Here is a 26,518-nt window from a genome sequence, read left to right as displayed (position 1 = left end):
AAGTTTGTTCCATGGGTAATGCAATAAGAAGATTGAATGAATTCGAAATGAATGCCATCTACATTCATCGAGATTGAGATCAATGACTGAATCATGATGATGGATCAAGTTCTCGAGGGAATGATTAAAGAGAAGAATTACCATATGGCTTGAAGATTAGAAGCATGATGCTCTCATATGTTGAGTCGTGTATGATTATGTCTTGAAGCAAGTAATTCAAGTGAAGAATTCATTGTACCTCTTAAGAGTTCAATATGGCCTTCAAGACATCAAGATTAATCATCGAGCAAAGATAAATGTGACCTAGATGAAGATCAAAGATTGAATTCAAATATGGTCAACACACAAGATCAAATAATGTACCACATGGGTTTCTGTGGTATGGTACGTAATGGTCAATTACATTATGTGTACTAACACATACCATGTGTTTTCTATATCTATGTGGGTTAGGTGACTCTCATGGGCTTGCATCAAGATGAAGATTCCTATTATCCTTGAGAGGATGACATCAAGTAATGGCGATCATGCTTAACAAGGGCAAGTTCAAGATAAGCATCCTGAAGTATTACATGCTTGAAGCTTGTGGATGATCACATGATGAACATATGAAGATGGGATACAATGAAGTTCTCCCCGCATGGCTTATGAGGGAGAAAATAGAAGTCTTCATCAAATGATCTGATCAAGCTTATACGTCCATCTTGAGCCAAGAATAAATGTCAACATTAAGCTCAAGTGGAATGCTCTAGTCAACAGTATTAGTTCCTTTGGTTGTAGTTGCATGGATCAACGACCATCACAAAAGGTATATGACCAAGAATGGATTTCTAGGAGCTATCTACTGTAGCCCTTTTTATGTGTCTTGAGTTATAGGGATCCCGCACAATTAAGAGGGGATCAACGGGGTTCGTGATGAATTTGCTCAAGTCAACATCTTCTATACACATTCCAGTCCTACCATACATTCCAAAGTAAAATCCAAAGCCAAATAGGATTCCCCAAATCCAATGATCAAACATTTTCATTGATGCCATCATCCATTTTGTTTGATATTGCGTGGTTCTCTACGTGAGGACCTGGAGCTTTTCAATAGCAACAAAACGAGCCCAAGATCATCAAAATCGGAGTTTGTATGAAAAAGTTATGCATGTTTTACTTTGGTATGTTGGCTGTTTTCTGCGGGGACAGAAGTTCCGGGGACCGGAAGTTCCGGGCAGGTTCCGGGAAAAGTTCCGGGCTAAACAGAAAGTTTCCACACATCGGGCCGAAGGGAGCCCGGAAGTTCTGGGCCTTCCCGGAAGTTCCTGGGGCCAGAAGTTACGGGTAGATTCCGGGGAAAGTTTCGGGCTAACCAAAGAGTTTGCACATATGTGCCCAATAGGAAGCCCGAAAGTTCCGGGCATGCCCAAAAGTTCCGGGCTGCGTTTTTCTGTACATAACGGACATATTTGGTGGGGGCACTATATAAGGTACCCTTCTTCTACATCGAGGTAGAGCTTTTGGATCTGAGATTTCCTCATTCTTTTGAGCTCTATCCTCCTCCCCCAAGCCTCAAAACTCCAATCCATTTGGGGGAAAACTATCCCATGGATCTAGGGTTCATTTGTTGACCTCCTCCATTGTTCCTCTCCTCTCCCATCCCTCCATAGCATTAGTTGCTTTTGGTGGGATTTGAGAGAGAGGGATTTGAGCCTTCTCGTGCTAGACCCCGAAGAGATTTGTGAGAGTTCTTGAGAGAGATTTCATCCAAGCATACACTCACTCCTCCTTTCTTTTTTGACCAAAGCAATTTGTGATTTGAGCAAGTCTTGAGCATTTCCCTCTTGATTTTGCTACTATTGGAGGTTGGAGACTCCTAGGCGGTAGGAGTGCTCCGGTGAGGAATCAACTTGTGATTTGTCCCCAGGAAAGTTTGAGAAGGTTTGGAGGCCGCCTCAAGGTCTACCACTAGTGGTTAAGAATTGCCTTCATGGTGATATCTCAAGGAGAATAGTGTGAGCCTTCGTGGCGTTGGTGTGCCTTCGTGGTAACATCCACCTCTCCAAATGGTGACTAGCTTCCCTCCAAGGAAGTGGACATCGGGATACATCCTTGTCTCCGTGGCTTTGGTTATCCCTAACCCTATCTCCTTACTTGTGGTTTACTTTGGTCTTTTGACCTTGCATTCAATATATATTATTGTCCTCATTATATTGTGTTGGCTATTTCCTTGAAGAGATTATTTAGGACTACACTTTATATCCCGCAATTCATACTTGCTACTATTGATATATCTTGTGTTTAGTGTGAATTGCTAACTTGTCTCATACACTTACATATCTTGTGATATTGCTCAAGTAAGTTTGTGTAACTTACTTGTGCTTGTTAGTATCCTTGTTGTGCTCACCTCATTTACATTAAGTTGTTGGTGCACTGAGTTGAGCCTACTATATTTAGGATTTGTGCTTGAAAAGTATCCACTCAGTCTATTTCCGCATTAGGATAAAGCCAAATCCGTAGAAGTTTTTAAAACGCCTATTCACCCCCTCTACGTGACATCGCGGTCCTTTCAATTGGTATCAGGGTTAGGTCTCTCCTTATTAGGCTTTACCGCCTAGAGAGTATCGATGTCGACTAGTGATTTAGTACACAATGACACCTTTGATTTAGATGGCACATATTATCACTTATGGAGAATTCGCATGCTTTGCCGCTTTCGGGCCATGGGCCCAAATGCTTTGCAAATTGTTCTATTAGGGATTTCTATTGCAAAGGGTGGTCCATCTCCATCTATTGAATATATGCTTCTTGATTGTGAGGTTTCTCTTGCCATTCATCAAATTGTAACTTTTGAAGTGTTTAAGTCAATCTCAGCTTGTAAGTAAACTCATGAGGCTTGGACTAAACTTGACAAAATATATGGTGGGTCCAATCTTGATGAAGATAATCGTCTTTGGGAGGAGTTAATGGAGGAGCTCTCCACATTTTTATATCATGAAGAGCTTTCTATTGCTTCCACCTCCGATTACATAGACACTTCCACATCTTCCACTTCACCAACATGTGGTGTGCCACAAGGTAATGACATGGTGAGTGAAGATATATTTTATGATGATATGTTTTCTCTCACATGTTGCCATGATCGAAATGCTTTGGTTTCCTCTAGTTGTTCTATGACTAACCATGTAGAGGAAATCAAGAAAGATGAGGCACGCTTGATTGATGAAGAACTCTCTTCTCCAAAAGAATCATCATCAACCCCTTTGGTTCACATGTGCCTCATGGCAAGAGGTAATGACGAGGTATCATCTTATTTTAGTGATAATGATGATAGTTGTAATGAGGATGATGATGATGACTTGACTCAAAATCTCTATGAGATTGGGAAAACACTCCATAGAGCTAAAAATAGCACTTACAAAAGGTTCCAAGAAGTTCTTACTTGCTTTGAAAAACGTAATGATTTATTTCTTAACGAGCAAGCTAAAAGTGAACAACTTGAACATGAACTTGCTAAGGCTCATGAAACGCTTAGTGACTTGACGTCTTCAAAATAAGAGATTAAAGTTACTCATTGTAAATTTAAAGAGGATTTTGAGCTCCTTCTCCTTGAATGCAATGGTGTCAAGGGAGAGCTCATAAAACTCTCTAAGTCTCATGAGGAGCTTCAATCAACTCATGAGAAGTCTCTAATTCCTACTTGCTCCTCTCATATTGATAATGATGTTTGTGCTACTAACTTGGTTTCATGTGAAGCATCAATTTTGAAGGAGAATGTTGAGCTATGTGCTCAACTTGATTTGCTAACAAGCAATTATGGGAAATTGGAAGAAAGTCATGAAAATCTCTCGGGCACTCATGAGGATCTTTTAATCTCTTATAGTAAGCTAAAGTTAGCTCACGAGGCTATGGCCACCGAGGTAAAATCTTGTGAGTCTCATGTGAACATTAGCACATCTACTCTAAATGCTCTAGTGCCATGTGCTAATCCTTGCAATTCATCCACCTCTCATATTATTACCACTCATGATGAATTGCTCACCTTGTCTTGTTGTTCTAACCATGAAGTTTCTACTTCCACTAGTCCTCTTGTTTCTAGTGTTGAAACTAACAATGTAGAGGAAATTAATGAGCTCAAGGCCCAAGTCACTAGTTTGAAGAATGACTTGGAAAAATGTGGTAATGTGATCTTGTGTGTCCAAAAATACCCACAAGACAAAAGTGGACATGACTTCATCTCTAATAAGAAGTCCCATAACATGATGAAGAGACAATATCAAGTCAAGAATTCAGCCAATATTACTTGCTTCAAGTGCAAGAAAGTTGGTCACCATGTGAGATCTTGTCCATTTAAGAAGAAGGCTTCAAGTGTGAAGCAACAAGGGAAGTGGCCTCATGTTCAATCACGAGATGAAGAAAGGCCTCTACCCATTATTAACGGAGATAATGCTCCCCAAGTTGAGAAAGTAAAGAAGAAGAGAAGGGGGAGTACATGTTGCTATATTTGCCGTAAGGACACATAGCCTCGTCATGTCCCAATGGTAACATATCTAAGCCTCCAATTGTCAATGATAATTATTCACTTAGGAAGGACAATGTTGGCAATTTGTTTGCCAAGTATGTTGGTGCCTAAATGGGTTTGGAAGTGGATAAGAGCATTTGGGTTGCCAAGCCTATTGTGACTAACTTCTTAGGACCCCCAACTTAGTTGGGGACCATCAAGCTCAAACTTGATCAATATGTGTGTGGAGGGCATTGGAGACTTGGCTAGTTCATGAAGAAAAATGATTCTCAACATTTATCATGGTGCCAGCCAAGTCAAGTGGATTATCATCAAATTTTTCATTCCAATGCTCCTCGAGGCGGTAAGTTGTACTAATATATTCTACATTGGAAGTTACTTGCCTCTTGCATGTTTAGGTTTTGTACCTAGCATGAACTCGTATATGTTGTGCCTCATAGTATGCTTGATTTATGTATCTAAAATGTGTGGGTTTCTATGCACGTCATATATTTGTGTGTATAGTCTCGAGCCTTCATTACATCGTAGTTGCATCTTTTTGGGCTCTTTTGAGATATTAATGGATCATCACATTATGGGGGAGTGTCATGCTCTACGCACATCACAAACCTAAAATGTGTATATATACGGGATACCACCTAGTATTATAGTGCAAGATTATCTAGTCACTATGTGGTATGTCAAGTTCATTTGAAATTTAAATTCTCATTCATTGATTATCTTTAGTCGGATTTCATATGCCTCTTATGTATAATACATGGGTTTTCACATTATGGGAGTGCGTATCACAATCCTTGTTAATGTGAACAATCGAGGATTGCCACTCTAATTTATATTGTTAGATTACCTTATATCTTTGTGGCTTGCTATTGCAACAAGTTCCCAATTATGTTTACACCTTTTTGGTGTGCATCCTCTGGACTTGTTTGTGTATATCATTCTTGCGGTTTTCCCCATTGTATTTGGGAAATCGTTTGATTCAAGCCATTCCAATTGTTACTTTGCATGATGATCTATCTAATTGGAATGTTGATAATATGCCATCCAAGCATTGTGTTTATAGCTAAAACTCTCATGTTATGCTTGTGATTAGTATAGATGATCTTGTGCTTATTTTGGAATCTACCACCGAATGGTAATTCAAAATACCATTTTTCTTATTCTCTTATACATGGTATTAATTATGTGGTAGACCTTCAGGATAATCTTCATATCATCTAGTGCTTCATCTTGCATTTTATATTTAGCCAATGAATGTGTTCTCGCTTGTCTTTGTTTGAGTTCATCTTATTGGTTTTGTCTAGTTATGGGAGCTGGTTATGTCATTGCTTTTACTACCTTGTATCCAATCAAGTAAGATATGCCTATGAGTATGTCTGAAATGTATATCTTGTATGCTCATGGGCTTTCCTTAGTTCTTTTGTGGAACTCTATGTGTGATCATGTGTTGATTCATCACATCAATGCAACTTGGCCAACATGAATGATTTGTGTGTTATTGTAGTATTCATGGTTTATGTGTTCTTGTGTCTAAACTGTATCTCCTTGGATCTTGGTAGGCTTGTGCATGCATATTTGTTAGTTGTATATCTTCATGCCTTGTTTGATTTCTTTGATCCAATATATAGGGTAAATTCATCAAATGGTATCAAATCCTTAACCATTAAGAAGTGCATGAAACTCACATCCATATCCATATGCACGTATTTAATTGGTTTTACCTTATGTTTTGTAGTTATGCTAACTATTTCGGACCCAATAAGTTTGAGGACCATATTGTACTTAAATTGTTTTAGGTACAATGGAGAAGCATTGTGTGCTTGGCTTATTCATGAAGAAGGTGGTGACACCACCAAGGAATTAGAGCCAAGCTTGGATTACTCATTGATCTACTAATTCATACCAATGTTTTCTCGGTAACAAGTATTTGCTTCATGCATATACATAAATAGAGTCAACCTTGTGTAGGTTGCATCAAGGCATGTATATTACTTGTTGTATTTGTGTTCTCTTGCATGTTCCTAGAAGACATTTTATTACAATGGTGAGACATTTGATAAGAACCAGATAATAGGGATCTATAAAATCATATTCATGATTGAGTTATCCCAAATTATGCCAATTAAGCAGTTCATTGCATATCAAGTCCTAAAATGTTCTCTCATGTGACATTTTGATGAAATTGCAAAAACACTCTATTTGCTTGTGTTATTTGCTATCTTACTTAGTAATTCATTGTTATGCAAATGAGATCAATTTGTGTCATGTGCCTTGGTCCTTTCAATTGGTCTTATGCTAGGATCACAGTTGTATAATAATTAATTCACTTGTGCATATCATGTTCTTATCAATTGTGACTATTTTGTGTATGCAAGTTTCTTTGCGGATACATAGATTACTATTGTCCACTTAGCAATTTTTATACATAAGAAAGTTCAGATCTTACCTTGATATATTTACTCCTTGCGGGTCACCTCGTTTGTTTCCTTTTCGATTCGGTGGTGGTCTTGGTAAGAGGTTGAGTAGTGAGTGCTTGTATGTTTGCATATAATCTTGTGCACTCATGTGTTTTGAATGTATGTTGGACCCATTCTTATCATGATGATCAAATTGAGTATTCATATTATATCTTGTCCAAAATATGTTCTTTGGATCTTTTGAATGTTTTTTCTCACATGTAGAAGGCTTATTTTCATATCATAATACCTTGTTGCATTCTATAGATCCCGAGCTCCTCAAATTTTTGTCATTGAATATGTGCATTTAATTTTCAATCACATTTTGTAATATGCACACATTAAGGAGGAACTCATATTGTATTGACTTCTAGATTTTTCCCATTTTGGCATTTGTTGCCAATGGTGGAGAAGTTTAGAGGGTTTGAAGATAAGTGTTCTTAGTGTGCTTGTTGTAATTCATGCTTACCTACCCTTGTTATATATGTGGTGTTGCATTGATGAGTATTGTATAAAGAGAAAACTTCACCTAGTTTATATTAACCAATATATGCAATGACATTCAAAGTTCATTCACACATGCATAAATTGTGGGGGAGTTTACTCTATGTATTGTGGGTGTGCTAACATCAAATGCTTGTGTAGTGTTTGATGCGAGTACAACCGGTTTTGATAATTTCAAGTATCATTGTGACACTTGATGCTGTCAAAATGACCTCAAGTATACAATTTATCCTCGTATGAATTGCACACTTATTTTTAAAATTCAATATATAAACCCTCTTGTTGAGATTGTCATCAACTACCAAAATGGGGGAGATTGAAAGTGCAAGTAGTCCCCAATGTGTGGTTTTGGTAATTGATGACAATCCTAATGGACTAATGTTTGCATTGAGTTATACATTTGAAGGAAAGTCCCATTGGCAATGCATGAAGAATATGGGATGAATTGAAGGATGTAATCCATCAATACAAACATATGCATCGAGACTTGATAATGAATGACAATTCCTATGAAGAAACAAAGACATCAAGAGACATATGAAAGTTTGTTCCATGGGTAATGCAATAAGAAGATTGAATGGATTCGAAATGAATGCCATCTACATTTATCGAGATTGAGATCAATGACCGAATCATGATGGATCAAGTTCTCGAGGGAATGATTAAAGATAAGAATTACCATATGGCTTGAAGATTAGAAGCATGATGCTCTCATATGTTGAGTCATGTATGATTATGTCTTGAAGCAAGTAATTCAAGTGAAGAATTCATTGTACCTCTTAAGAGTTCAATATGGCCTTCAAGACATCAAGATTAATCATGGACCAAAGATAAATGTGACCTAGATGAAGATCGAAGATCGAATTCAAATATGGTCAACACACAAGCTCAAATAATGTACCACATGGGTTTTTGTGGTATGGTACGTAATGGTCAATTACATTATGTGTACTAACACATACTATGTGTTTTCTATATCTATGTGGGTTAGGTGACTCTCATGGGCTTGCATCCTATTATCCATGATAGGATGACATCAAGTAATGACGATCATGCTTAACAAGGGCAAGTTCAAGATAAGCATCCTGAAGTATTACATGCTTGAAGCTTGTGGATGATCACATGATGGACATATGAAGATGGGATACAATGAAGTTCTCCCCGCATGGCTTATGGGGGAGCTATTTGAGGTCTTCATCAAATGATCTGATCAAGCTTATGCTTCCATCTTGAGCCAAGAATAAATGTCAACATTAAGCTCAAGTGGAATGCTCTCGTCAACGGTATTAGTTCCTTTGGTTGTAGTTGCATGGATCGACGACCATCACAAAAGGTATATGACAAAGAATGGATTACTAGGAGCTATCTAGTGTAGCTGTTTTTATGTTTCTTGAGTTATAGGGATCCCACACTATTAAGAGGGGATCAAAGGGGTTCGTGATGGATTTCTTCAAGTGAACATCTTCTATACACAATTCCACTCCTACCATACATTCCAAAGTAAAATCCAAAAGCCAAATAGGATTCCCCAAATCCTGTGAGCAAACATTTTCATTGATGCCATCATCCATTTTGTTTGATATTGGGTGGTTCTCTATGTGAGGACCTGGAGATTTTCAATATCTACAAAATGAGCCCAAGATCATCAAAATCGGAGTTCGTATGAAAAAGGTATGCATGTTTTACTTTTGGTATGCTGGCTATTTTCTGCGGGGACAGAAGTTCCGGGCAGGCCGGAAGTTCCGGGCAGGTTCCGGGAAAAGTTCCGGGCTAAACAGAAAGTTTCCACACATCGGGCCGAAGGGAGCCCGGAAGTTCCGGGCCTTCCCGGAAGTCCCGGGGGCCAGAAGTTCCGGGTAGGTTTCGGGGTAACCAGAGAGTTTGCACATATGTGCCCAATAGGGAGCCCGGAAGTTCCGGGCATGCCCAGAAGTTCCGGGCTGCGTTTTTCTGTACATAACAGACAGATTTGGTTGGGGCACTATATAAGGTACCCTTCTTCCCCATTGAGGTAGAGCTTTTGGATCTGAGATTTGCCCATTCTTTTGAGCTCTATCCTCCTCCCCCAAGCCTCAAAACTCCAATCCATTTGGGGGAAAACTATCCCATGTATCTAGGGTTCATTTGTTGACCTCCTCCATAGCATTAGTTGCTTTTGGTGGGATTTGAAGGAGAGGGATTTGAGCCTTCTCGTGCTAGACCCCGAAGAGATTTGCGAGAGTTCTTGAGAGAGATTTCATCCAAGCATACACCCACTCCTCCTCTCTTTTTTGACCAAAGCAATTTGTGATTTGAGCAAGTCTTGAGCATTTCCCCCTTGATCTTGTTACTCTTGGAGGTTGGAGACTCCTAGGCGGTAGGAGTGCTCCGGTGAGGAATCAACTTGTGATTTGTCCCCCGGAAAGTTTGTGAAGGTTTGGAGGCCGCCTCAAGGTCTACCACTAGTGGTTGGGAATCGCCTTCATGGTGATATCTCAAGGAGAATAGGGTGAGCCTTCGTGGCGTTGGTGCGCCTTCGTGGTAACATCCACCTCTCCAAACGGTGACTAGCTTCCCTCCAAGGAAGTGAACATCGGGATACATCCTTGTCTCCGTGGCTTTGGTTATCCCTAACCCTATCTCCTTACTTGTGGTGTACCTTGGTCTTTTGACCTTGCATTCACTATATATTGTTGTCCTCATTATATTGTGTTGGCTATTTCCTTGAAGAGATTATTTAGGACTACACTTTATATCCCGCAATTCATACTTGCTACTATTGATATATCTTGTGTTTAGTGTGAATTGCTAACTTGTGTCATACACTTACATATCTTGTGATATTGCTCAAGTAAGTTTGTGTAACTTGTGCTTGTTAGTATCCTTGTTGTGCTCACCTAATTTACATTAAGTTGTTGGTGCACTGAGTTGAGCCTACTATATTTAGGATTTGTGCTTGAAAAGTATACGCTTTGTCTATTTCCGCATTAGGATAAAGCCAAATCCGTAGAAGTTTTTAAAACGCCTATTCACCCCCCCCCCCCCCCCGGTCTAGGCGACATCGTGGTCCTTTCACCCGTGCACCCGCTCCACGCCCATCGCTGGTGTTGGTTAAGGAGGAGGGCCAAGAGGAGGAGGAGGCCTACATTGTGACCCTCGAGGCGGTGAAAAAGCAGGCCACCGAGGAGTTCGAGTGCGAGGAGCTTACAAGGTGGCCTTGCCTTGCGCAGGTGTTGGCCTGTTCGGCCACCGAAATGCAGATCAACGCGCCCCATCGCCACCAGCCCCGCCCACACCCAAGCATGTGGAGGAGGAGTCATGGCCGCTGCTTGTGCCCTCGTGGAGGAGTAGTGGCCGTTGCTTGGGCAGTCGTGGTCGTGGACGAGCACGGTGCCGATGTACACGTCGTGTATGCCCGTGTGGGTGGGTGCAACCGACAAGGAGGCCGAGCGGCAGGCGGCGGAGCGCGAGATGGAGGCCTAGCGGCAGGCGACGGTGCTGGCAGCCTTCCTACAACCGTTTCCGTGGATGCAGGCGCCGACGTACATCAACCTGACTAAGGAGGAGGATGACACCGCAGCCGCCTAGATTCGCTGAGCGCGAGATGGAGGCTCAACGGTAGGCGACGGTGCTGGCAACCTTCTAGCAGCCGTTTCCGTGGATGCAGGCGTCGACGTACGTCAACCTGACTAAGGAGGAGAAGGATGACACCGCCGCCGCCTAGATTTGTTGGCTGTTTTAGTTTAGTGTTTTATTTTAATACTTTTAGTTTTATTTAATTTAAGTTGCACTTTCGTCGGTTGTTTATTACTATTTTTTAATTCCAAAATGTGCCGAAGTGTGAAATACGATCGGCCCGCGTTGGGCGCACCTACGGAACGACGGACAAGACCAGATTTCAACGTTCGTCTGGCCTATCCAACAGACAAAAAACAAATTAAATCTGCGGCCCTTTACATCTCTACATTGGAGTTGGCGTATAGCTAGTCGTCGTAGCCCGTGTCCGAGAAAAAGGTACCCACACTGTTCGATGCATGGGCATGGCACTGGGTGAGAGCAAGCTGCCCGGAGGCTACGAGGCTGTATATAGGAATCAAAAAAGATGTAAACAGTTGTCTATGATCTTCAATACGTCATGTGCCGAGCATGTCCATGTTGAAACTAAACACAGCAACGTGCGATGTTAAATCACGCGTGGTGTCCTATCCGTGTAGTATAGGAGTTAATCACCGACTAGGTTTTGTACTACTCCCTCCGATATCATATTAGTTGGCACAGGTTTGATATAACTTTGTATTCAAATTATGTTAAAGTTACGTCAATTAATATGGATCAAAGGGATTAGCTAATTTGTAATATAAATACCCAAGTAACCTTGTAATTAACAACATGTGAGGAAAAAAGCAACAAAAAATTAACGGGAGCGACACGCTCCCATGGCAATCAATCGCCGAGTTCCAGCGCCAGCATTGGCGCACACGAGGACGCACAAATATGAGGTGCGGGCGGCATGTCGAGAGGTCCAACAGGCGAGGGAGAGGGTGACGGTGGGGGAGGTACGGTGTTGTCTGCGTGCCGGGCAAGGAGTAGGAACATGCGGCTGGGTGATGACCGGCAACATCTACTTCGACGACTCGGACGTTACCGACGGCTCCAGCTCTGACGACAGCATCCCTCCAGCCGCCGATGCCTACATGGATGGGTGTAGCCACACGGGCGACCGCAAGGGGAAGGAGGCGGTGAGGATATGGTGATTTCCTTCGCACTTCTCCGTCCGTCCATTTTATGTAGTTATTTTCTATGTTTAGTTAGTACTGTCCGGCGAGGATCTAACACTTGTTCTTTTGGTTGTCCGATGATTCCTAGTATGTGAATTATGTTAGGATTACGTCCGTTTGTTGCTAATTTGTTAATCTACGTAGTTTCATGTTTTACGTTGCATGGATCCAGATTAGCCACTCGTGGATGTAGATGCTATAAAGAGATATTATTAGACCACGCATGAGTAGTAGCAAACACTACCGTGGTAGGTACAACTGTAGTAAATAGGCGTAGTTCTGCAGCCGGGTTACACGAAGCGCGGTGTGCCTTCAAGAAAAAATTGAGGTCACCCTGACTATAGCAAAGGAGTACTACCGTGGTAGGTACTGTAGTAAATAGGCAAAGCTACGCACCTCTCCTCCCTTCTTTACTAGCACTCCGTTCTCCATCAGCTACATCCAAAACCAAAAGGCACACACACCGCGAGCTGCTACAGCCAACACCAAAGGCACAAGCGCGTGCTGGAGGTCTGTTTGCTCGGTAAGTACTCGAACAGTTGATGGATCTACCCTAGTTGGTATGCTTTTTTGTGTTGTTTTTGGCTTGTTGCTGTTGTGTTCTACTGGATCTGGCAAGTAGCTTTTTGTGTTGTTGTTTTGTAAATCGGTGGATCTACCACAAAGAAGTGTGAAAGTCAGAAAGCCTCGTCCCAATCCCCGTCCCAAACACCCTAGAACCACGCAGCAGAAATTTCTTGATCCCAAAGGCCACCACCGCCCCGCCGCGTGCCATTTGTCCGTCGTCCCCACCCGCACTGGTCCCATGGCACGCCCCACGCCACGCGGCCCGTCGTAACCGCCGTGCCTTGCCCTCCTCCGTGAGGATGATGCTGCACCACCGCTGCCCGTCCATTATATCCCACCTTCGGAGGTGGTTCTCCCGGCCGGCGGGATCCTTCTCCCTGCCGGCTTTCCGGCTCTCACTACCCGCTACCCACTCGCTTTCCTCAGTTCCTGCTCCGCCGGCTGTGTGCATGAGGAAATGCCGGCAACGGCGGAACATTGTCCGACTCCGATCCTGAACTCCGGCGGTGGGACAGGGAAGAGTGCGCCCTAGAGGAGGCGCCGGGTTGAACATCCCTTGGCTTTGGCACGCGAGCTATGAGGAAGGAAGAGGGCCAATGCGAAGACCTTCGCGGAGCTACATGCAGAGATTGCAGCCGAGGAGGCTACGGAGACGAAGGCGGTGAAGGCCGCCATTGAACCCTTCTGCACGTCAGCACGCTCCGGCTATAAGGAACAGAAGAGGGAGAATGAAGTGGCCTTGGCCGAGGTATACGCGGAGGTTGCCGCCGAAGAGCAGGTCGTCGTGATTTCTAACAGTGACTAAGAAGTTTATCTCCAGTCTAGGTTTAGTTATGTATGGTCCTGGTCTAGTTTTATGTATAATGACGTGATGTTTATGTTTCATTCGGCATGTTTGTGTGAACAAGTTGTCCGATTATGGAATGTGTGATGTTTTTGTTCCAAATTTAGCACACAAATATCTTTTTGCGAACTAAGTTTTGGGGATGGATTATGTAGCAAATTAGTAAGTTTTAGGGACGAGTTTTTGACAACCAACTTTTTGGATGGATTAGAGTTGCTCTAATAAATCATAAGCAGGCTTGATTTTGCACGTATTAAATGTATCACTTCTTGTTGTTACAGCATGGATCTACGACGTCAGCAACTAGCAGCAATTGAGCCTGTTCCTGCTCCAACGGACGCGGAACTCGACGAGCGCGCAACACTAATAAAGATCAAACCCACATGTTGTGATGGCTGGATTTGTCTGGCCTGCAGACGTCTAAACGAACCCAAGGACAATCTTCTTTGTAAGATTCCTACTTTCAAGTGTGCTACTCGCAACTGCAAGGGCCAGGTTACATTTCGTTCCTTACCATTTACATCTATAATCTAGTGGAAGTTGTTTCACAGTGGACATCTATTTTTCCTTTTTGCAGTGCCCAGGGACTGCCGGAATGAACATTAATGACTGTGAAGTAAATGGAGTGAGAACCAATTTTGCGATAAGAGATCAAGGCCCGAACCGTAAGTCTAAAATCTTAACACATCTAGGACTAGTGTACTACTACTACACATGACATCTCTTTTCTACATTCGAAGGAGTATCTATTCCCACCCTTCTTAACGGGTAGTTGTTGGTTAATGGGTCACCAAATTAATTCAATCGCAAGGCTGAATAATATTTGATTATTTGTTTCTACAATACATGAATAATGCATGCACGCAACAATCTCCAATAATATTCTAGGGGGGCGGCGGTGCATGTATAATATTGATTGGTTGCTGGCGTGTATAGTATTTTTTTAAATTCTGTTGGCGTGCATAGTAAGTTGCATGTGTATACACTCATATTCTGAGGGCATGCTTCATCAACCTGACTATATAACTATGTTTAGCATGAGAGATAATATGATACCTCTTCTTGCGAAGGAGTGCAGTAGTAATGCTTCTGTTTGTGGGAGAGTATGAATACCATTCTTTTTTGAATTAGCAAGTACTCTCACCGTTTCTTTTTAGTTTGCATATAAAATTTGGTCAAAGTCAAGCTTTGTAAAGTTTGACTAATTTTATATTAAAAAATACCAACATTCACTATATGAAATCAATATTATTAGATGCATAATGAAATGTATTTTCATACTATGTAGTTTTAGTATCGTAGATGTTCATATTTTTTAATATATATTTGCTCAAACTTTGCGTACTTTGACTTCAAACAAATTTTATATGTGGAGTAAAAAGAAACGGAGGGAGTATATATATACTACTTGTGGATTATATACTTCTTTCTACACGAGTGGGTATATACATACTACTTTTTTCATGAGAACATTTTTTGGGGGTATTTACTGCTTGTATTACATACAATATTTTTTTGGACAGTATATACTTATTTAATGCAACAGATAAAAAGTACATATTTTCTTTTGCATAAGCGAGTATATACTTATCTGTTGTAGCCTACACCAATTTTACGATCTCTTATTGTGTGATGTACATATTACGCTTTAGAGAGAGAGAGAGAGCACTAATAGAAAATGGGCCTATTGTCCCGGTTCGTAAGGGCCTTTTGTACCGGTTCCAGAACCGAGACTAAAGGGTCGTTACTAATGCCCTGACCCTTTAGTCCCGGTTCCAACCAAAACCGGGACAGATGGGCCTCCACGTGGCCGCTGCCGGCAGCCCAGGTAGGGGGGCCTTTGGTCCCGGTTGATGACATAAACCGGGACCAAAAGGCTTCCACGCGTCAGCAACTGGCTGGAGCTGAGGTTTTTTTTTTTTTAATAAATAAGTGGCCGTTTTAGGGGTTTAGGGGGTTATTTTTAGGTTGTTATTAGCTAGCTAATATAGAGAGAAGTGTCCTCTCTTATATATATCTTCATCCTTGGTTTACCAACGCTACTGCTATGTTTATTTCACCCGCATATATATATATATATATATATATATATATATATATATATATATATATATATAATAACGCATGCATGCTCGCATCATACATCATCATATATAATAACAAGTCCTACTAATCAAGCATCATCATACAACTTCTACTCGTTATTAATAATAAGTCATACGATCATCATCCTCATAGTCATCGAACCCAACCCTACATAATTGTTCTTAGCACATGATCATCAGTATCAGGTAGGACCTGAACACACTTAAGGTAAAATAGCATAAAACAATATAGACCCTGACTCTCCATTATGAAGAATGGAGATCATCCTATCTCCAATTCTTGCGCCTCGCTTCCTTTTGCTTCCAAGAAGCTCATTACGACTGTCCATACATTTTTTCCATTCTTTGATTGTCATGTCTCCACTTCTTTTAGAAATCCGGTATGGACAGTTGAGATTCGTAGGATGACCTGGATATATGTTCAAAACACGAAGGCTGCCGCCATTCTGATACATCAAATGAGGCACACAATCCTCTGGGATTCTTTGTTGAAAAACATAGTAATAACTTCGTAGTTAGCAATGATGTACTAGTTTTAGAAGTATGCAAAAAGATGCACGGATGTCGTAATAGTAAAAAATCTTACCAGGGTATCTCCATGGTAGTTACCGTAGTTCAACACGTGCACTAGTGGCACGTATTGACCATAATGTTGAGGAGTTCGATTGTAGATATTGTAATTTTCAAGATCATTACAAAATCCAACCAGATGAGTTTTCTCCTTGTAAGTTAACTCAGAGCCATCGGTGTAGTAAGTTCTATCTACCATCTTCTGCACATTCTTTGATACTTCAAAATAAGCTATCAATGGAAATAAGCTGTCAACTATTTTGAAATGAACAATATAAATTAGTTAATAATTAACTATGTTTGAGAAACTCACATAGCAGTAGAACTGGAGGCGTATCAACAAGGACCCAAATGTCCACATTGTCTTGCTCGATTTCAGGATCACCAAGATACATGGTGACAAGCATACCCTCATTAAAATCATACAATTTGCAAAATGCTTCTCAATTTTTGCAACCAAAATGGGTTACGCTCTCAGCACTATACAACTTTACTTCAAAATCCACATCATGATGGGTCCTTAGGTGAATTTTCTTCGTTTCAAAATTTTCATGGTCTTCAAAATCCATCCTCTTCAAGACATAGCGTCTTGCATGGCATGGGATAAACTATACTCGAATTGTAAAAGATGAAAATTACACGTTGAAATAGTTGAAGTCATGCTTAATTATGAAAAAAAAACACTTGTCGTCGTTGCGTACCGTTTCAACTTCGAAGGTCTCCTCGAGCTTAATGCTGAAGCGCCGATCATCGTCAAGGTGAGGCCTGTCGCACTGACCTCGATCGTCGTGGCACCAGTCGCACTCTCCTGGGAGACTTCCGTCGTCCGATGATGACATTTCCTATACGTTCATAATTCAAAGATTAAACATGTACAATTAAATATATATATATATATATATATATATATGTACTACAAAAACTAAATTAGATCATTATTATTCAACTAATCATATGCATATGCCTTGCATAGTGCTCTCCAATTTAAGCATTCAATAAGAAAAATCAAATCGCAAAATAAAGTAGTATTCAAATTAGGATGCATTCAATTATAAGAAAAACTATATCATCTCCATGTGTCCGTACATCGTCGAATATTATCACTAATACACGTCGAATACTATCATACATATCGCAAGTACAGCTAGAACCGTAGCGTCCGACGGGTATCGGCGCGGGCGGTGGACACCCAAAGGGAAGGAACCATCACAGGATCATAGCTCCAGTGAGATCCCTGAAGAACCTGCCAGGTATTCTCGAACCTGCCCTCCAACGCAACCATGTAGCGACGGACGTGCTCGTCCTCCTCGCTGACATGGTGACGTACCACCTCCGCGGTGTCCGGAAGCCTCGGCACCGTCACTGGCCCACGCGACCGCCACCAAACAAGGATCGGGTCAACGACGGGCTGGCTCCTCACCAAGCTACGCCCCCCGGAAGGTAGTGCCTCCCAGTACCACCCCGGCGGAGCCCAGTCCCGGACATGGCCCATCTGGTCAAGCAGGTGTCGTCCTCCGCCGACTCGACGACGAGGATGCGGGATAGGCATCGATCGTCCACGTCGATGCGGGAATAATTGCTTTAACTAAAAAAAATAAACTAGTTCTATTAATTTTCTTGCTAAAAATAAACTACTTCTATAGTAAAATAAACCAGTTCTATTAAATCAACTAGTTCAACTACTAAGCACTTACTATAAATAGAATAATGTAGTACTTACTAAAAATAAACAAGTTTACCTAGTTCTAACTAATTCCATTAAACACTTTCTAAGTAGTACTAATTACTAAAAGTTATCGGGGAGGGGGGGTATATCGACAACGACATACCCGATAACAAAAATAAGAAGAGGAAGAAGAAGAAAAAAAGAGGAGAAGAAGAAATAAATAAGAAGATGAAAAAGAAGAAAAAAATCTCCTCTATTATTCCTTCTTCTTCTCCTCTATTATTCCTTCTTCTTCTCCTCTTTTTTTCTTCTTTTTCATCTTCTTATTTATTTCTCCTGTTATTCCTCTCATCTTCTTCTTATTCTTCTTCTTCTTCTCCTTCTTCCTCTTCTTATTTTCCTTTTTTCTCTCCTTCTTTTTTTCTAAATATGAACATATACGTAAATTGACACAGATAATTCTATGAACAAAAAAAATCATAAAAATTCTATGAACAAAATTACAACAGAAAAAATCATAAAAATCTATGAACAAAATTACAACAGAAAAAAATCATAAAAAATCTATGAACAAAATAAAAATTCTATGAACAAAATTACAACAACAAAATTCATAAAAATTGTATAAAAAAATTGACATATTCTTTGCATATATATGAACACACAAACTTTTGCATATGCAACAATAATATCACCAAAAAATGTATGAACAGTAAAAAATTCTAACTTTTGCATATCTAAACTATACATCTAAATTGACTACAACAATTCAATTAACTATACATCTAAACTACACATCTAAATTAACTACAACAACTCAATTAACTCTACATCCTAAATTACGCATCTAAATTAACTACACACACTAAATTAGGAAATTACGCAACGGGCCGGGGCGGCGATCGACGAGGAGGCCGGCGACGGTGAGGGGCGCGGCGACGGCGACGGTGAGAGGCGCGGCGACGGCGACGGTGAGAGGCGCGGAGACGGCGACAGTGAGGGGGCGCGGCGCGACGGGCGATGAGGAAGGCAGGGGGCGGCGACAGCGACGGTGAGGGGCATGACGTCGGCGGCGAGGAGGCAGGGGGGCACGGGGCGGCGACAGCGTCTGCGGCCGCGCGGGACGGCGTCGGAGGCAGGGGCGAAGGCGAGGCGCAGCCTGGCGGCGTCGTCGGGCGGGGAAGAACGAACTGAATCGAAAATTTCACAAGTGCTACTTATATAGACGAAGAATTGGTCCCGGTTCGTGATAGAAACCGGGACGAATGCACCCTTTAGTCTCGGTTGGGGCCACCAACCGGGACCAAAGACCACTTTTCGGCAGCCCAAAGGGCGGGAAGCGGCGGACATTGGTCCCGGTTGGTGGCACCAGCCGGGACTAAAGGGCGGCATTGGTCCCGGTTGGTGCCACGAACCAGGACCAAAGCACCCTTTAGTCCCGGTTGGTGATACCAACCGGGACCAAAGACCTTGTGCTGCCCCGCGCCAAATCTTTAGTCCCACCTCGCTAGCTGAGGGAGCTCGAGAGTGGTTTATAAGCGCTGCCGCGCCTTCCCTCTCGAGCTCCTCTCAAATGCAGGCTTATGGGCCTAACTGGACACTGCAATGCCTGTGGGCCTACTGGGCCTGCTGCGGGCCTGAATCCTGGCCCATGGTTGGGTTTCTAGTCGTATTCAGGCCGTGCTGGCCCAGTAGGTGGCATTTTTTTTCTTTTTTTCCATTTATTTTTTCGGTTCTACTTAGAACTAAATACTTATAGTTTTTAAGTGATTTCTTTTTTCTTTTAGGTTACAAAAATTATAAACTTTCTGTTAGTGCCATTAGCTTTAAAATTTGAATAATTTAAATTTGAATTTTTTAAAATTTGTGTGAATCACTAGTTTACTAAATTTGTGTGAAAACACTTTGTAGAATAGTTAAAATTGATTTTTGAGTCAATCTTTTTCCTGCTATTTAATAGTAGGTGGCACTTTTTTTGTTTTTTTGTTCTGTAGTGATTTATTTTTTATTTTAGGTTCTACTTAGAACTAAATACTTATAGTTTTTAAGTGATTTCTTTTTTCTTTTAGGTCACAAAAATTATAAACTTTTTCTATTAGTGCCATTAGTTTTAAAATTTGAATAGTTTAAATTTGAATTTTTTAAAATTTGTGTGAATCACTACTTTATGAATAACTTTACTCAATTTGGTTATTTTAGTTAGTCATAACAAATATTATAGGCATTTGTTTTTACTTTTTTGCTATTTATTTTTTCATTTCTACTTAGAACTAAATACTTATAGTTTTTTAGTGATTTCTTTTTTCTTTTAGGTCATAAAAAATAAAAACTTCTCTGTTAGTCAACATAGATGCACTTATAGAGAAAATTAAACACAAATTCATAATTAATTTCTATTTATGAATTTAAGTCCAATTTCCTCTATAGGTGCATCTATTTTCATTTTGAGAGGAGCTCAACAACGCAAAGAGGGATGGGCTTATAAACAGGTGTGGGCGCCCTTCGGTTGGCGAGGTGGGACTAAACTCTTTAGTCCCGGTTCGAGGCACGATCCGGGACTAAAAGGGGAGCCTTTGGTCCCGGTTCGTGGCATGAACCGGGACCAATGGTTGTGGGCCAGGAGCCAGGCCCATTGGTCCCGGTTCGTCCCACCAACCGGGACCAAAAGGTCCTGATGAACCGGGACCAATGGCCCACGTGGCCCGGCCGGCCCCCTGGGCTCACGAACCGGGACCAATGCCCCCATTGGTCCCGGTTCTAGATTGAACCGGGACTAATGGGCTGACCCGGCCTGGACCATAGCCCCCTTTTCTACTAGTGGAGAGAGAGAGAGAGGGGGGGGGGGTCTAGGGGGTCTTCAAGGGGGTGCTTCATTCTTCATAATAGATAGTGCCCTGTGCACTGCTCCGGAACCGTATTATTAAAACAAATGGATAAAGAAGCGCTTAAAAACAAACAAAACCAATGAAAAAAAATGCAAGTGTGATTTCGGTTTACATCTGAAAAACAATAAAACCTACAAAGTATTGACAAAGAGATGCTTTCAATTGAACTTAACACAATGGCATGATTTCACAATATACTGTGAAACATGAAATTTGTATTTTTGCTCCCAGCGACCAACACATATAGTGTCCGCCCAAGTGAGTATGTTTGTATCTTTTTGTAGGTGAACCTGTAGGAATTCATTTGCATAGTGATTTTTTTATGAATTTCGTGAAGGGTTTGTACAGAGTTAAAGGTAAAATAGGTGAGCAGCAAGTACTAGCTTGTAACGACAAACTCATGCTAAGATTGGTGTTTTGTACTTTTGTTGAACCTTTATAATAGGTCTGTAATTTTTTCAAAAAAGGCAAAATAAATGCAATTCATCTTTTGACTTATCACCTTTTAACGAAAGACTTTAACTACAATTTTGTAACACGTTATGAAATCGAAATAACAATGCAGAAAAGAATGCATGTGTTGCAAACGATCTCAGCATATCAATATTAGTCGGTTTCGAATGCACATTTAAGAATATTATATCCAGTTGTACAGCATTACAAACTTGATTTAACACTATCTCCATTTCATTTTGTTTTAAGTTTTAGCTTTGTCCTAAGTCAAACTTAGGTTTGACCGTGTATACAGAAAAAAATATAGTAATTTCTACAACATCAAATATATATAATATGAAAATATATTTTTATGATTAATCAAATGAAACTAATTGTGTGTTTTACTTGTTGGTATATCTTTTAATAAATTTGGTCAAACCTAGAACTCCAATATTTTGATAAGGATGGAGTATGTATGAGAGAGAGAGAGAAAGAGAGAGAGAGTCAAAAAAGATATTAAAAAAACAGACATAGAGTGATACGTTTCATTGAGCAGAGAGAGCGCCCTTTACTGACGGGATCGTCTTAATGCTTGAGGATGTCGGATGTTTCACCACTTATTAGGGTAAATATTACTGTTATGACTAAAATTGGGCCTTTTAAATATTTTCTATCTTAGAACCAATGTTGGGGATATCACTTATCGGGAACTTATCAGTCGACCCATGGTAAGGGGTAAATCGGCCAGTTTATCGGCATATCGGCTGATTTATCGCCATATCGGCTGATTTATCGGCCGATTTATCTTATCGGTCAGACAGCGGTAAGCGATAAATCGGCTGATTTATCGGCATATCGGAAGATATCTTGAACAGTGCTTAGAACAAATCATGTCATACAAACCGAGTTCTAAGTTATACGATATGCGTTCTCAAATGAAGAGATACTCAGCTCTTTGGTTTAAAATACAAGCACATAATATGAATTTAAGCATTTTTTTATTAAACTCAATTGATAACTGAACCAAACGTGTAGACTCCTGAAAGGGCCAGCACGCTTCTAGCTAGTGCCACATGACGTAGCCGCAGGGGAGGGTAGGTTGTACTTGTGGAGTCACGGCAGGATCAAGGAGAGAGCCGTGAGTTAGCTTAGATTTGGATTGAATTGCTGACAATTTCTCGGTGAGGTGGCTAGCTTAGATTTCCTGCCCATTCTCTTGGCTATTATGTGTGGTAATACTGCAGACTGTGTGTAGTTCCTCAAAGTTTGTTGTTGAACTTTTTTTTGCAGCGACCTGCGCAGCTCATGCATTAGTGGCCGGCATGGATGTTTCAATTAGAATCGAGGGAGCGCTCCGGGAGGTTACCATATGTCTGCCGCTGAATATTGTTGACCTATTCGCAAAGTATTATCCACTCTTTCCGGAAGGTGTGGGGAATGAAGTAGAAGAAGCCGACAGGATGAGAAGAATTCCTAACTTGTTGAGGATTGCCCAGTTGATGGGAGTTAAGTATGTGTGTGCAACGAAATGCGTCCGAACAGAAAGAGTGCTGAAGTTGAAGTCGTGGTTCCTTTTGAGCACTGCTACTACTGAAGTCGACAAGCTAGTACGTCTGATTGCTAGCGGGTTCCCCTTACTAGTTGGCATGAGAACTGGTCGCTGTTTCAAGATGACAGCAAACAAAGAGTTATACAGGGGGCCAAACAAGGAGAAAAATCATGCTGTTTTGCTTATTGGAGTGGAAGTAAATCAGATATTTCTCACAGATGAAGCAACCGGCGAGAATGGGAAGGTTCACAGGGTTCTGTTTAGGGCCAGAGATTCACATGGGGATGACGCTCACAAGTGTGCTGAACTGACAGGGTATGGTGGTGATGTGTACCTGTTGCCAGCGGATCTGGGCTCGCATGTCTTCGGCTTCCATCTGGAGATCCCAAGCTATCTGACCGTCGCTCCCTGAGTCGTAGTGTCATGAACTAACAAGGTCTGGAGCCATGTGTTTGCTTGGTACTACGTGTTTGTTGCTGGAAAAATGCTTCTATTTGTGTTTGCTGGACGAGATATATGGCGATCCTCGATGTCATTACAATGTGTACTATTGATGGCTCCTAAATTAATATTTCATTGTAGACTTTGTTAACAATATTTGCAAGCGACCTGACAATTTAATATTAGATTCAAGATGTCCTTTTCTACAACAGATCAAGGGATTTTTATCTTCCGACAGATATTGGCTCTTCTATACTATTTGTCTACTATGTATTTATGCATATTAGTTTTGTTTATCCTTTCCTTCTGAACCTTTTTTTGACAAAATATTTTAGTTTGATTGCTTCTTATTAGCTCCATGTGCATTCAGAAATTAACCTTTACTATGCGTTAACTATGAACAATGCCATATCCAGCTATGTGTTATGAACAGTGTCACATTATGTTAATGTTATTTAAATCATGTCTCTTTATTAACTAATTTGAAATGGAATAAATTGATAGTACACTCACCATTCATGCTTATACGTTGTTTAGCACTACATTGATGCTTGTGTTCTTGATCTGTAATCCAGTGGTGTGGTGAAGCTGGCCGCTCCTGCACAATGACATTTCCTGCCTTCTTAACTATGAACAATGACTATTATGTTAATGCTATTTTAAACCGTGTCTCTTTATTTTCGAGTAAAATGGGATGAATTGACAGCTCTAGTGCTTATACGTGCAAAACATGTTATCTGTCTACGTGTTTCTCTTTTAGGATGACATCACTGACGCTAGGAAGAACTGCCACAATTATAGTGAGACGAACCCATTGCTTGTCCCTCTAACATATATTGCAGAGAAGAAGGCAACACATCTTGAGGATAACGATACAACCCCGAAGTCATGTCTTGATGTAGTGTCGAAATTACTCGCTAATAGCATTGAACCAAGCTCAACGAAGTCGCCATGTGAATCTGTTTGACTTCTTCAGTCTCAAATTCAAGCAGAAAGACATGCTTCAGCTCAAATCCGAGGTTAATTCCAATCTCTATGGAAGATTAATCATAAGTACATGAGGTCTATTGATGTTATGCAACTTGAGTTGGTGGATATAAGCGTCAAACAAGCGCAGTCTCATCAGGTTGCTCAGCTCCTGGGCAGGGCTAACCTTTCTTGAAATGTGTTGAAGTGCTATCGGTTCTATCTATTATTTTGTCGGCGTGTTTACTTGCACTGGTGGCGACCTTTGATGTCCAATGTATGTAATCTGCTGTCTGGTTGCCCTTTATTATCACTAGCGATGAACTTTGATGCCCAGTGGATGTAATATGCTGTAATTTCTTTGTTGTATAGTCTAGGTTTATTCTTCGTCATGGTGCTGCAATTTATTTATTGTATATGCCGTCGTCGCTCTGTGAAAGGTTGTAAGCTTTGATCGGAGCGCAATGGGCCAATACGTTAGGTTTATATAAAAAAATCGTACTAAAACTGGCCAGCCCACCAATCGCTATAAAGGGGCCGGAACATGGGCCTGCAATCATCTTGGGCCATTAGCAGGCCTAGACTTAATCTGGCCCACTATTAGTTTCGGGCCATTAAAAGGCGAGTAAACCGCTTGCCTTAGTTGGGCTAGAAAATAAAATGGGCTTTTAACAGGCTGAGAAGTAGATTGGGCCTGAAATGTGAGGAACAAATCACGGGCCGATGATACGTCTCCAATGTATTTATAATTTTTTATTGTTCAATGGTATTATATTATCAATCTTGGATATTTTATATGCATTATTATGCTATTTTATATCATTTTTTGGGACTGACCTATTAACCTAGTGGTAGTGCTAGTTGTTGTTTTTTCCTTGTTTTTGTCTTTAGGAAAAATCAATACCAAACGGAACGATACTCTTTGACGATTTTTCTTGCACCACAAGAAACCCTGAAAGGTTCGGGAGGAGACCAGAAGAGCCACTGGTTGCGGCTTGAACCTACGTCGGTATTTCTCCAAAGAGGAAGGGATGATGCAGCACAGAAGTGGTAGGTATTTTCCTCAGATATGAAACCAAGGTTTATCGAACCAGTAGGAGAACCAAGCAACACAATGTAAAAAGCCCTTGCACACAAATAACAACTACTCGCAACCTGACGTGTAAAAGGGGTTGTCAATCCCTTTTGGGTAACTGCGCCAGATATGGCAAACAGACGTCAGGAAATTGTAGTAGATTGATAGATCGAACACGAAATAAAATAAATAAGAATAAAATGCAGCAAGATATTTTTGTATTTTTGGTTTGATAGATCTGAAAATAAATGCAAAGGAAAAGTAGATCGCAAAGGCAAATATATGAGAAAGAGACCCGGGGGCCGTATGTTTCGCTAGTGGCTTCTCTCGAGAAAAATAGCAAACGGTGGGTGAAAATTACTGTTGGCCAATTGATAGAACTTCAAATAATCGTGACGATATCCAAGCAATGATCATTATATAGGCATCATGTCCAAGATTAGTAGACCGACTCCTGCCTGCATCTACTTCTATTACTCCACACATCGACCGCTATCTAGCATGCATCTAGTGTATTAAGTTCATGGAGAAGAGTAATGCAATAAGAACGATGACATGATGTAGACAAGATCTATCTATGTAGAGATATACCCCATCGTTTTATCCTTAGTAGAACCGATACATACGTGTCGGTTCCCCTTCTGTCACTGGGATCAAGCACCGTAAGATCGAACCCACTACAAAGCACCTCTTCCCATTGCAAGATAAATAGATCAAGTTGGCCTACCAAAACCCAAATATCAGAGAAGAAATGCGAGGCTATAAGCGATCATGCATAAAAGAGATCAAAGAAACTCAAATACTTTCATGGATATAAAAAGATATAACTGATCATAAACTCAAAGTTCATCAGATCCCAACAAACACACCGCAAAAAGAGTTACATCATATGGATCTCCAAGAGACCATTGTATTTAGAATTCAGAGAGAGAGGAACCCATCTAGCTACTAACTATGCACCCGAAGGTCTACAAAGAACTACTAACGCATCATCGAAGAGGCACCAATGGAGGTGGTGAACCCCATTTGTGATGGTGTCTAGATTGGATCTGGTGGCTCTGGACTCTGCGGTGGCTGGAATTGATTTTTGTCGACTCCCCTAGGGTTTTGGGAATATTGGGGTATTTATAGAGCAAAGAGGCGGTCCGGGGGGCACCCGAGGTGGGCACAACCCACACGGGCGTGCCCGGGCCT

General features: G+C 41.1%; 1 protein-coding gene across 1 annotated transcript; it reads left to right on the top strand.

The window, feature by feature from the left end:
* Positions 1–12,620: 12,620 nt before the first annotated feature.
* LOC147967477 (uncharacterized) lies at positions 12,621–23,494 on the top strand. Its single transcript, XM_087522476.1, has 4 exons — positions 12,621–12,744; positions 13,914–14,127; positions 14,210–14,297; positions 22,584–23,494. The coding sequence occupies exons 2-4, from the start codon at positions 13,915–13,917 to the stop codon at positions 23,252–23,254; spliced, it is 972 nt and encodes a 323-aa protein (XP_087378602.1). The 5' UTR covers positions 12,621–12,744; position 13,914; the 3' UTR covers positions 23,255–23,494.
* Positions 23,495–26,518: the final 3,024 nt, after the last annotated feature.

Source organism: Triticum urartu, chromosome 5A (genome assembly GCF_056163025.1).
Source record: "Triticum urartu cultivar PI428250 chromosome 5A, HENAU_Tu73, whole genome shotgun sequence".
NCBI lineage: Eukaryota > Viridiplantae > Streptophyta > Magnoliopsida > Poales > Poaceae > Triticum > Triticum urartu.
The sequence above is the reverse complement of the archived record's forward strand: the minus strand, read 5'-3'. Positions and strand labels throughout refer to the sequence as shown.

What these genes read in the sequence shown, in the direction of transcription:
- LOC147967477 (XM_087522476.1), top strand. Translation starts at nt 13,915, where the DNA reads ATGGATCTACGACGTCAGCAACTAGCAGCAATTGAGCCTGTTCCTGCT. An exon ending in CTCGCAACTGCAAGGGCCAG is followed by an intron (nt 14,128 to 14,209) that starts GTTACATTTCGT and finishes TCCTTTTTGCAG; the next exon opens with TGCCCAGGGACTGCCGGAAT. An exon ending in AAGAGATCAAGGCCCGAACC is followed by an intron (nt 14,298 to 22,583) that starts GTAAGTCTAAAA and finishes TTTTTTTTGCAG; the next exon opens with CGACCTGCGCAGCTCATGCA.